This window comes from Crocodylus porosus, unplaced genomic scaffold, assembly GCF_001723895.1.
Source record: "Crocodylus porosus isolate Cpor-Errol unplaced genomic scaffold, CroPor_comp1, whole genome shotgun sequence".
Lineage (NCBI taxonomy): Eukaryota > Metazoa > Chordata > Crocodylia > Crocodylidae > Crocodylus > Crocodylus porosus.
In genome coordinates this window covers 550,842-563,623 of record NW_017728921.1, presented here as the reverse complement: position 1 = coordinate 563,623, position 12,782 = coordinate 550,842, and the positions used below count along the sequence as shown (strand labels likewise).

At 53.6% G+C, this 12,782-nt stretch overlaps 1 protein-coding gene across 2 annotated transcripts; it reads right to left on the bottom strand.

The window, feature by feature from the left end:
* Positions 1 to 3,296: 3,296 nt before the first annotated feature.
* Positions 3,297 to 9,626, bottom strand: LOC109312589. Of its 2 annotated transcripts, none has more exons than XR_002101866.1 (3): positions 7,487 to 8,368; positions 6,566 to 6,736; positions 3,297 to 5,627 (listed from the first exon to the last, which is right to left on the bottom strand). XR_002101866.1 is itself a non-coding variant. In XM_019538663.1 (3 exons), exons 1-3 carry the CDS (start codon positions 8,766 to 8,768, stop codon positions 6,221 to 6,223), a joined length of 792 nt encoding a protein of 263 aa, XP_019394208.1. In that variant the 5' UTR covers positions 8,769 to 9,626; the 3' UTR covers positions 5,688 to 6,220. The 2 variants fall into 2 exon arrangements, 1 of the variants encoding a protein (XP_019394208.1); XM_019538663.1 differs by lacking the exon at positions 3,297 to 5,627 and adding an exon at positions 8,597 to 9,626 and having other exon boundaries at positions 5,688 to 6,736; positions 7,487 to 7,590.
* Positions 9,627 to 12,782: the final 3,156 nt, after the last annotated feature.

Genomic DNA, 12,782 nt, shown 5'->3' with positions numbered 1-12,782 from the left:
ACTGCTTCAAGTCCAGCGCGTTGCAGAGAAACGCCAGAGTCCTGGACGCGCAGGGCACTTTTAGCCTTGCCCAGTCATCTTCGTCCACAACTTGCTTTCCTTCAACAATGGAAACACCACACGCGTCCGCACACAACGCACGCCAGGCCCTAAAGCAGTCCACCTGGGGGACTCCCGGATCTCCTCCTCATCAGCAATCTTCGGCGCTGGGCGAGGCCAACCAGTACACAACACGGAGGAAGCTTATCTGGCCGCCCAGGGGAAGGGCTCCTGCTTCCTGCCTCCACCGGTGGGAACTTTGCAGCAGGGTCACCTGCACAGGTGCACAGCTATGGTGACACAAACGGTGCTGCGAAGGGTCACTGCCACCTCCTGTATGCTCCATTGCACCCACATCACTATCCGGCCCCCAGAAGCAGCTTGCTAACACGCCTGCTATGTAGCAGCTTCAGCGGGCGTTTCAGATGCACGCACCACTCAGGTATCGACACCCCAGCACTGGCAGCAAGTCTGTTAGGGTAATTTTATTTCTATAACTCACATTCCTGTAATGGGCAAGAAAGGGGTCCATAAAGTGGGGGACGGGGGGGGGACAGGGGGTCTCGTGCGACTTGGGACAGCCTCAAACCACTATGGCATCTGCAACAAGCAACTATAGTCTCTCGCTGGGTCTCGCAGGGAGAAGGCTCCCTCCCCTCCTGGTGCTGTCCTAGATGGTGGGCCGCGTGGGAGAGTAGCCGCCTTCTTGCTGCAGGTACACACCATGCCATGCCCAGCACAGCGGGGTCCTGACCACATCTGAGGACCGTCAGTGTCGCTGCCACACAAACAGCAGCAGCAAAACCCTCGGGGACTGCACGTGCCATACAAACAAGCCACCCAGGCCATGTGTCAGTGGGGCGGGTGTAGCCAGGAGACCTGGGTGGGGGTGCACGTGCCCTGGGGCTGCTGCACACGGGAGTGTTTCACGGTAGCTAACCTATCATCACCAGTGGGAAAGTTGTGCCCAGTCTCATGCTGCTTCCAAGCAGAGCCAGGTGGGGCTGCTCCAATACCCCCCTCACATTCAGCAAACAGGTTTAGCTGGGCAGTAGAGCCAAGAACCACACAGGAGCTACTGTGTCAGAGCCCAAGCGGTGGCTCTCTGCCCTGACAAGGGCCTTATAAGCATTTGGATAAACAGACTGTACAGAAGTCACTGAACACTGCAAACGCTGGCACGAGGTCTTGGTAAAACAACTGAAAGGAAAAGCACGTAGGTTTATATAAACCCATTTAGCAAGTGGCCAACAGGAACAGGAGGAGATGTGTGGGTGTTCGTTACAAGTACCTTTGTTTAACCAACAAAGCGCATTTCACCCAAAAGTCACTCCAAGGTTTCCTGTGCCTCCGCAGCAATGCTTCTATTTATTTCAAAGCACAGGCAGTTCGTTAGCAGACATCCCATTCTAATTAGAGTAAGTTACATCTCTCTCTTCAGAAGTTGGCAAGTTACCAATGATATGATGAGAAAAGTTATGATGAAGTAATTATGGTGATCAGGACCATATATTTAGCTTTTCCTGTTCAGTGCACTCTTCCAGCCGTAGTCTTCCCATACTGCATAACACATTGGTTTATTTATTACGGGTGCCATGTGCCCAAGACTGAAGCTTTGATAAAATGTGCTCACTGATGCTTGGTGCAGGAAAGCCTTTGTTTGTTTCTTTAGGAGACTGCCGTAGCTCAGGGCCAAAGACTGGCTTGTAGTCATTTCACTACAGGAGAGACTATTTCCCAGTGTCTAAATGTTTCTATTTGCAAGAACTGTAAGGTGTAGGAAACACCTCTCCCTTTCAGATGCCACAGGGATTTTGCTCTGCAGGTAGGAGAGAGAAAGGGGGAACATGGATCTGTAATCCTGAAAGTGCATTAAAACGGGTAGGCCGGGAGCAGTCGCGTTCAGGACCAGGGGCACAGCGCACCGGTTTGCAGTGGTGCGTAAGCCACACAGACAGATAGCAATGCACAATAAGCACAAGCAGGCACATGCCTTTCTGTGTAGCAGTGTAATTTGGACTCACGGCTGACCCAGGTACCCGAGCTTCCAGAAACGAGTCCTGGGCCCTCCGAAGAGAGTCTGCACACAGCTTGTAGGCAACACAGCAAACAGCCCATCTAAGCTGTGACAAGGAGCATTGTCACTGTTCTTCCCATGGTATTGCATCCTTCCCAGACTGACATATTTTCCATTAATGCTACTCTAGACATTTGAACCAACTCTTGTATGTAGGAGGCAGCCAGGGTTTCCCCTACAGCTGCTAGTACAAAGGCTTTACCTAGACTCTTCTCCAACACCAATGCCCGTGCCTGTTTGAGGAGCTTTGCACATAAGAATCTGGGAAATAGTTCAAACCTCAGTTAAGTCCACGCATAGATAGGAACAGTCACATACCAGAGACTTGAAAGCAAAGATAAAATAAGAGCTGCTCAAGCCTCAAACGCCAGTAAGCAACTGCCCAAAAAACAATTTTAATGTTCCCTGACCTTTGTACGTAGCCCTGGAATCCAGCATTCGTATCACATCCATCTTGGCGGAAGCTATCAGCCATGCAAATAAAGATGTTTATCAGAGTAACCAACGTGCCTATTTTATTTTTAATGCTCAATTACTTCTGACCTAGCAATTATGATTTAGTGATACATAGAAATGTCAACTGCTCTAACCGCAAATCAGCCATGAGTTCCTCTTCTCAATTGGTGACTTTGCAAAGCATCCCACAAATAAACCAGAACCAGCTGAGCGCATGGGAGGTAGAGAGAACAGCATGTACCATGCAGGCCTTCGCACACCACGCGGAGCCCAGTCCTGCGGCCTGAGGCTCTCCGAATCCACCCAGGAAGGGGGCAAAGCGCCCCCCCCCCGAGATGCCCGGCACTGTTACTGGGCGCATGCCTCCGTGCAGCTGTGGCTACTGCCTCTCACTTTCCTCAGCGTCTCTTGTGGCACTGTCCTACGAGCCGCAGCCACGATGGCCCGCATCCCGTCTGCCTGCAGACAATGGAGCCAGGTCTCACAACCTGGTTCAAGACCCCTCGTGAGACCCACTCCGCTTCCCCCAGGGCAACTAAACCCAACCCTGCGGTGCCAAGCTCCTGCAGAAGAGCACCTTGTGCCTGCTTGACGCAGTTAAATGCTCAGCGTTTCCCAGGAGCACCCACCCACGGCACAGCATGGCCCAGCCCGGCGGCTGGCCTGCCTCAGTTTCCCCAGCAGGTTTTCAGCCCACTTCAGTTCTGGCTGTGGCCTTGCCCATCTATCACTCTCCCCCTCCAAGTCACAGCTCACCTCCACACACAGCCCTACAGCCTGCTGGGCTCTGTCCCTTCCTCTGCAAGCTGCTGCCATACGGCCCAATGCCAACCAGTGGGTTCCTGGTAATAGATCCAGTGTTTACCGGGGGCCAGGCCTCCTGCCCTGCAGGGAGGGCCAGCAGACCAGCTTCCAGCTCCCCCCTGGCCCCACGTCTCCTCCCCACACCAGATCAGCCCCAGCTGAGCTCTGCTCCCAGTCCTTGCATCTCCCCTGTCCAGACTGGAGCACAGGTGCAGCCTCATTAACTGCGGCACTGCAGCTCATTAACCCCTACCTGGCTCAGGCAGGCAGCGTGACCCAGCCACCTAGAAAGACGAACCCCATGTCTGAAGTGAGCGGTATATGCAACTCCCATGGTCACACCAAGCTGTTACTCCCCCCGACACAAGCCTCAGCACACTTTTCCTATACTAAAGAGTGAAACACTTATTTACTGCAACTCTTTTAGAAGAGGTTGAGATGTCAAAATGCACATCAGGCCCAGTTAAAAATAAAGCTTGAAATAAGGCCTCAAGGCAGTGCTGTTCAACAGCTCTGGGATTCAAAGGATGCGATGCCAGGAGAAGGAAGCTCTTATACATCATCGGTAGGCCCAAAATAGCTTTATCTGACCATCCAATACACGGTGTACTTCCCGAGATGCGCGTGTCACCGTGCCAGCCTGCTGAGGGTCACGGGTTCAGCTGCTACAAGCACAAAGGTTTCAAGTGACAGAAGCAATATTAATCCTCCTCCGTGCTGGTGGATGCAAGCAGATAATAGCTGTGCTCCGAGATGGCAAAACCTGCAAATCCACCCGCTACTAGAAAACAGAGGCTGCAGGCGGCAAGATAACATTTTCAGTGACATTAGCCGGAGCAGCCGGGAGGCAGGAATAAGGCTGCCCAATAATCAACGTGCTGGTAGAGTTTCACCTCCGTCTGCAAAAGGGACGTCACCTTCAGCAGGCCAGTCGCAACGGTCCCCAACCCTTTGTTTCGGGTGGCCGGCAAGAACCCAGGTGGCCACGACCAGAGCCCTCTCCGTGGGACACCTCCACGCAGCTGGAAGGGGTGGACGGACCTCCAAAGGAGATCATCTGGTGCCTGTTCAATCACGGCACCCAGCTCTGCTTCCTGTTAACAGTTAGCTGGAGCCCTTCTGCCTCTTCCCAGCCAGCAAACTGACTGGCTGAAGTCAGAGCGGAAGTGGGGCACTGATGCAAGTCGGCACAGTCAACATTTACTAGCATTAAAAATTAAAACAGACCTCTGCTGTTTGAGTGCAGCAGAAAGAGGCTAGCATCCGAGGTTCACTACTGTGGAGGTGAGAAAAGAAAACTACTTTCCCCCTCACCTGCGGGTCAGGAGCAAATATTTTGCTGGGTAGGACTCTGCTAGAGACAGCAACAATTGAATTCCTCTCTGTTTCCACTACTGGGAGACGCACGTCACTGAAAAGCTTTCACTGCTCCTTTCGTGCCGAGATGAGCGTTTCGCACAAATCACCAGACTCTTGCAGGCATAACTGTGTCTCAACGGGCAATTAACAGCCACCATTAAATTATTGGAGGGATGCCTCCCAACACAGCAAGCTGCAACAGGGTCTCCAGCAGGCTGGGGAGTACAAATGGCCTTCTCAGTGGACAGAGAATAACCCCATTCATGCCTCCCCTAAATTCGCTCCGTTCCTGGTACAGAACTAGCAGCAAATTGGAATTCTTTCCACTCGCCTAAAGTAAGCAATTGGTTCCAGAAAATCCCGAGTGCATTTGTAATGGAAAAAGTGACCTCTCTTTTAAAGAGGCAACATGCAGAAATACCTTGCAAATGGGCAACCCTCCTGCACCATGCTGAGAAGTTCAAGCAGCCAAATAGCTAACCTGACTCGCCTCGGTTTGGCCCCTTCCCAGCTCCCTCCCTGGCATTTCGGTCTTTTCTTGACGCGCTCATGTACATGCTGCTCTTGGGATTGCACATGCCCTGTTCCCTGGCCATGCTGTGGTTAGAGCGCAACCCAAGGGCCGTGTTTCCTGACACATTTCCACAAGTGTAAACTACCGCCCTGTCCGACAGGGCACTGCCTCCCTAGGTGTTCTGTTAAATGCGATTCAGCCCTTTCATTTGTTTTCATTGTGATTCTTTTTATTTACAGTGTTAGGTGCAGCGGCTGTGGATAGCGGCACAGCCAATTGCATCACACCAACCTTTTACCCAGCTGCAGCCGGGTACCGGGGAAGGCTGCAGGTCTGTTCCCGCTGGACCGGCGGTCTGCTTTTAGTCCCCTCTTCTCCCTTGTAGCAATACATAAGACAGAGTTAAGGGAATATTTAAAAAAAATATTTGCAGAAATGTGGTGTCTGGAGCATGCCAAGAAGTTACATGCAAAGAGGCGGGGTGGAAGATTGTTGTCTAAGGCCCGGCTTCATTTCCCCAGTAAATTGGCCCCATCACCCCATGCTGGTCGATAGTCTCTGACCCCAGGACCCACAACCAGTGCCTTATCCAGAACCCAACACAACACTCGTTTCTTTGTCCCACCTCCCCTGGACTCCATTCAAGCGACTTCTCCTGCAGAGAGGGGAGAGAGGAAAGCTGCTTCCACATCGGGTGCTCGAGCGACGGAAGCAGGTGCTAGGCAGGAGCGAGGACTCGGGTCAGCTGGGCCGGACTGGGCCATCGCGTTTTGGACTGGCATAAGCTGCCTTTGTGCTCGTTGCAACGGGGAAAAGGCCTCACTGCGCTCGGGCCAGCCTAGTAGCCTGGCCCCGGGCCAGCAAAGCACTCGAGTCCCATGGATGCAAGTGGGATGTCGGTGTCTGAGGGAGGAAGGTCAGGACACGACCTTAAATTCCAGCTGTGCCGCTCCCCTGCTCCCCAGCCCTCGCTACAGCCAAGGCCTCTGTCTGCGGAGCTGCCTGCCAGGAGATGCTGCTGCGGAAAGCAGCAGCCCAGGCCCCCCCAGCTGCCCTCTGCCTCGTTTCCTGCCTCCGGACAGGCCCGGGGCGCTGCTCTCCAGCTGCTCCTCAACCGGGAAAAGGCTTCCCCAAACAAAGAGAACCGCCAGGTCAGACGGCAGAACCGTCCCGGCCTTGGCGGCTCCCGGCTTGCTGCGGGCTGGACCGCTGCCCGCTGCCTGCAGCTGCCGGCTTCCCAGGCGACTCCCTGCCCACGCCTGCGGAGGCCGCAGCCTCTGGAGCCAGGCCTCGCAAAGAGCAGCAGCTTCCCGTACCTGCAACCAGCGTCGGTCAAGGCGACAGACCCGGCTGCTCACGCCCTCTTCGGCCGGGGAAGCGCCCAGACGTCGGGGTCTCGCAGAGCTGGAGGCTCCGGGTGGGCCTGGCTTTTCCCGTAGCCCATCGCGGGGCTGGTCAGTCCCAGCTCGGTCGGGTGAATCTGGTGCCTGGCAGGGAAGGACCATGCAGGAAGGATTTCAACAGCCACCACGAGTCTTCCTTGAGACCTGCTGCCCCTGGGACCCCTGCAAGCCAGACTCGGCTGCACGGGTGCTCCTACCAGCTCAACGTTTCTGACCCGCAAGCCCAGGTAGTCCCGTCCACGGGGAGCTCGGGGCCCCGCGGCACATGTGTGGCAGGGTCCACACAAGGGCTTGCAGGGCTCGGGTCCCCTCCCGTGCTGCAGCCTGGCCGACATCTAGCATGGCACCATGGCCCACGTGTCTCTGCAGCCCCAGCGCCAACTGTTCTCCCTGCCCATGTGCCCGTGCAAAACATGCCCCCGACAGCATCACGCTCCCTGTTTTGTGCTCCTTGAAGAGACAGGCTGCAGCAGGGATGCTTTTAGTTCATCAGCACCCAGATCCCAGCACCAGATTAAGGGGTTCAGTTTCCTCGGTCTCCAAGAGAGGAAGGGGAAACCCAGGTCTCCACCAGAAGCAACTGCTCACCTGGTCCTTTCAGCCCAGGGACCCCGCCAGCCCCCTACCCCTGCAGAGACCCCAGGCTGCCCAGCAGCGATGCTCACAAACAGCTCACCCCAGGCCCCTGTGCAAGGAGCTGCTCAGGTTATGAAAGCACCTGGTACAAACTCGTGCTCATGCCATGAACTGAGCTCTAGCATGAATGGTCCCTGCCCAGGCTGGTGGAGTCAAAGGCATTAATTAAACGCATCAATAAATAAGGTATGGAATCACCTGTGGGCTGCAGATGTTGAGCTGGTAACATCTCCTGTCCACTTGTTCGAGGAGACGGCTTCGATGGTAAAGGACAGCAAGTACCAGTGGGGCAGGAATCATTTCTGCAGTGGCCAAAAAGGACCTCGTTAGCACCCGAAGTCTCCACCATTAGGCATCAACTTAATTACCCGGGTGCAGTACTGATGGCAACAGCATCGCGCTGAGCCTGGGGGCTAGGCTCACTGTTGCCTGCTAGCATCATCTTGTTGGGAGCATTTTCTCCTTGTGATTTATTAAGTGCTAAGTGATTTTCTTGCTTGCTTTAATTTTGGCAACCTGTGCCACACACCAGGTCCCTCCCCAGTTTCCCTGCCCGAAGGGCCCTGGGTCCAATGTCAGGGCTGAGAAAGGCAAGCAGGAGGAAGCTGGTATCTGACAGCTCCGCAAGGTCACGCTAAGAATGAGAGCTCAGCCAGCTCCCTCCTGCGCATGTGTTTATAGTAAGGACTGGCCCAGACCAGGGGCTGGGAACTCAGATTTACAGCTACAGCAAGCAAGAGCCTTAACCCATCGCACTCTGCTCGGCAGCTGCCTTGCAAGAACTGCATGTTCGAGGCGTCACCGGTCGGGTGTGACATGCCAGCAGCAGGGCTGGAGGCCAGAAGCTGTCGGGCCCACATCCGTGGACCACATCTGCATGGAAATGCGTGCCGAGGCCAGGGCAGCTGGGAACGGAGTGAAACAGGGTCGCCAGACTCGGGAGTGCCGGCCCCAGTGCTGTTTTTCCATCACAGCTGCCTCTGCTCTGTTGCCAGCTCCAGTTTCTCTAGCACAGACCCAGAGACCCCTGGGCCATGGGCCTGGGTGCAGCTGCAGCAGCCCATGCTATGGCGTAGCTGGGAGACATTGCAGCCAAAGCTTGAAGGACTCGGCCCTTCCCAGAGCTGGTGAAGCAGAGGTGGAGGTGGGAGTCGGGCTGCAGCTGAGGGAACTACCACCCCTCAGAAAACAAACTTTGAGCAACTGGGTCAAAGCAGCAGAAAGGGAAGACCCCAGCAAAAGCCAATGCAGACCCCCTGCACCGGCCCTTAGGTCACACACAAGCGCGAGTCCGAGTGCAATACTTACGAGGCTGCAGCTGGAACGTGGCTCTCGGCGGTCCGCCGCCGTGAACAAACACTATGCTTACACGTCCCTCGCAACAGCTGTGCTGCATGCCCGTGGCTCCGCGTGGCCTTGCCCTCTGGAAGCTGAGTAAGCTGCGGAGTTGGGGGAAGGAGGGAGGATGCCAATTTTGCATTTAGCCCAAGCCGTACAAGTTCATAGCTACCGGTTGAAGCATCTTGGCGGGCCCCGATCTGTCTGCAGAGCGAGACTCCTGCCTGAGGACTTGGTTCAGCTGCGCAGATGTGGCAGCAAATCTCAGAGCAGACATCAGGTGGTGATGCTACTTGGAAGTTCAGGGCTGAGTCCTGCAAGGGCTTCTGCCTCTCCACAATCCTGCTTGCTTTAATAGGGCTAAACCACGTCCAGTCTGCATAGGACTGGACCAGCAGACATGTGGGCAGTGGGGTCACATATGTGCCCATCAAGGCAGATGTGGTGCCTTAATCTCAGGGAGGCACAGACCAGCGCAGGCCTCCATGCTGGGGCATCTGCCCAACCACATGCGCAGGGCCATGCAGCTGCCCATCATCACGCCTCCCCCAAAGAAGATGCACGAGGGCTGGGCAGGACAGGGGGGAACAACAGGAGACCCCCGAGCAGCATCTGCTGCCCTCACTCCACCCTGCTACGGCTGGCAGGGGTCTCACGGGCACCCCAGGCTCTGCTCCCAGCCTCGGCCCCTCCCCTTGGCACTCACCTGCCAGGTTACAGGTGAACTCCTCTGCTCAGCTGCAGCTCTGCTGGCTGTTTTCAGCTCTCTCGTGAGGCCCAACCGCGCTCAGCTCTGAGGGACCGGCTGCATCCACACTGCACGAGCCAAGGTGAGGGCCCAGCATTGGGCTGGCTGTGGCAGTGGCACATGCCACCCCTCATAGCAAGGTGCGGCAGAGCCTTTGGGAACAGCGGCCACAGCCATCATCGGCACTAGCCTACCCCTGCTCATGCCTGGCAGCAAAGCTGGGGGAGCGGTGTGGCCTCACCCCAAGGTAAGCATGGGAAGTTGAAGAAAGCCTGGGTGCAGCCAGCAGAGTAGGGGCCAGGCTGGTTCGTGACTCCACCAGCACCTCGCCCAGTCATCTTCCCTGGGCTTCTCCCCAGGAGGGAATGAAATCCCCCTCCCGTGAGGGCCGGTTGCCCTTCCCTTGTGCCTGGATGATGCTCGGAGCCCTCCACATGGGCGCTGGGTTTTTATCCTTGGGTTATTTCTAAACACTTGAAATAATCAGACACAAACATAGGGTGAGATAAAGCCCACAGCTGGCATTGTGCGCTTCCTAGATAAGCAGAGTGCCATCAGTCACACACCTACCAGAGCAGAAGAACACGCATTAAGCCTCGACTGGCACAACATGCCCTGAAACGCAGTCCTGCAATTGCTGTGGGAGACGAGCTGGCGTTATCTGGCTGCAGTGCGATGCCTGCAGGCAAGGCTTTTGCTCAGCAAATACATCAGCACACATGATGACCCTCTCCCCGTCCCACCCTGCGTCTGCCCTTCGGCTGGCTGCACCGGGCATCCCTGCTTCCAACCCCCTGATCAGCAGGCAGTGTCAGGATGCATTAAGGACCAGAAAGCAGCAGGAGGGACCTTGCATTAACTCTTGCTCCGCAGACTCTTTGAAGAGCATTGCTGACTTCCCACAACACAGCAGCTCTCCTCCAGTCCACGGTAAACCCCTCCTGCTAGCGCAGCTGCATCGGCACACTTCTCTGGAGTCTTATCCCGTGCAACGCTGGGCTCTGGCGGACCAGCAGCCTACCCTGGCTGGACTCTTCGTGCCATCTGTCCTACAAGAGCGCTCCCAGCGCCACACAGCTGAGGTTCAGCACTCCGAGAACCACGGCGGAGACCCAGCATTCAAAGCCACCTTCCTTGCTAGCTCCTTCCTCCAAGTGCAGGCTCACTGCTCACGTGGGGAGCACCCCCGTCTCCAGGCACGCTGGGGAGCCACCACTCTCCCCTCCTTCCCATCCCCCTGAAGGCACTTTTCTCCCAAGATGCCCATCAGAGGCTGCGAAGCCCAACATGCTTTGTGCCCCTCGCCTGAACGTGACATTGCACAGCCTCCTTTTCCAAAGACCATTTTCCCACAAACGCAGCCCAATAGCAGGATCCTGAGACCAACCCTGAGGACTCTCAGCACCGAAGGGCTAATCACGTTTTGCTGAGGCAGGGTGGGAGCGGGATCTCGTTCACACTCGGAGCCAACGTCCATTCTGGAAAGAGCTGCGGGGCTGCTTTGGAAACAGAAATAGAAATTCAAAACAGACTCACACTCCGACAGAAATTTCTAGTAGTGACAGAACTACCATGCAGACATCCTACAGCTGTGAAGCAGGCGCCTGGCTCTACGAGTCTCTTGGAACGGCACCCTAAGAGGAACAGCAATCACGAAACAGCACCGCAGCAACAAAACCGCATGTTCTGCAGCCACCACCGAGGCTGCACTGGAGTGTCTCAGATGGGCAGCCTGGGCTCCAAGCATTTCAAAACTCCCTGCTAGCAACTGAAAGCGAATTTGAGCCTGTGATGGAACAGCATATCCTTTTTAATCAACTTTTTAAAAAAAAAATATCATCTCATACCAAATACTCACGGCATGAGAAAATTCAATGTCAAAATAGTAGGAAGCCACACAACACAACACTAACACCCAAGACAAGAGACGGGAAGTTTTATGATCAAATTTATTAATTAAATTTCATTGACTGTTTTACTGTAGTTCACACCAGAGACTGCCAAAGTAAACTAAACATTTTACATTCACTACAAAGTTCCCTCGATTTTTTCACAACTAATCCAAAAACATGAAAGTCGTAGGGGTCACTTTCCCTCCTCATTCGTATTCTGGCTCCCATCGGTGACTGTGGGACTTACTTTCCTGCATTGAAAGGAGAACTGAGCCCTTGATTTCAGCAGCCCTCTTTGTAGCACATACTTGTCAAACCATGTTTCTGTATTTACAAAACCAATCATCTGACGGCATCGAGAACAGACCTCCGCTTTCGTCAGAGGTCCGGAATGGACAAGCCAACAAGTGACCTCGTAGCAGGGGGGACAGTGGGGCGGTATCACGTAGTAGAGATATACAAAACATCCAGGTCCGTGTCTTCGCAGTCAGTCGCGTGAGCACCTGACAGTGCAGACAGGTGTACAACAGGCCTGATCCTGCTCCCCTGAAGCCAACCGTCTTGCCATTGACTAATGGGAACAAGATCACTCCCTCTGTCAGCAAAAATCAAATCTGCAGTGATTCTGAGCACCTGCATGTGTGTGGGATCAAAAGCGAAACAGATGCTTAAGCAAGCCTTGCCCTACGGAGGCTTCTAGGGCTGGTAGGAGGAAGCCAGAACATTAATAAAAATCTTACCCAACTAGTGTTCCTAAAATAATTTGTTCCTGATCTAACAAGCATTTGATAATATATATCTATGATATGCTCCATTTGAATGTTTTCTTAAAAACGCCTGAAGACAACTTCCCTATTTGAGAGCTATCTACAAAAGGTCTTTGTTATACCATCTTTCCTTTTATGTGTCTACTTCTAACAAATATCAGAGAAACACATGTCAGATGCTACAATTTAAACTTTCATCATATCTGAAAGTGAACATCTTTTAAAGTGTATTTTCAACATGAAAAGAGCTAAGTCACAATTATATTCCGTTGTGTAATTTGTGAGAAATCGAGATCATTTGCATAGTTTCCAAACTGAAACTTTGGAAAACAGCGATTTCAGGAACAGGAAGTGTTACTCTAGGGAAGTGCTACCCCTCCAATTTCACTACACGGCCCAAGAAATGTTGCACAGACTCAGTACCAGTATCGGCAGTTTGTCTGAACGGCTCCCAGAAAAAAAAATTACTTGAAAGTGTGGTTATAAAAGTCACAAGCTATTTTCTCCCTCACATTTGCCAATTTTAAATGAAGAAAAAAAACCCATCTGCACTTCAGCATACAAAACTCCAATACAAGGGGTGATTTTTTAGCAAGGTGGGTAAGAGCCGGGCCGAAATTCTGGACTCTTCGTTCAATAGCAAAAATCTTCCAATTCTCTTAAAAGAAAAGATTCCGATTTGACAGGAAGATTATGACAATCCAGAAATAAATAGCTATAAATACATTCATCTTTCCTATTCCAAAAAT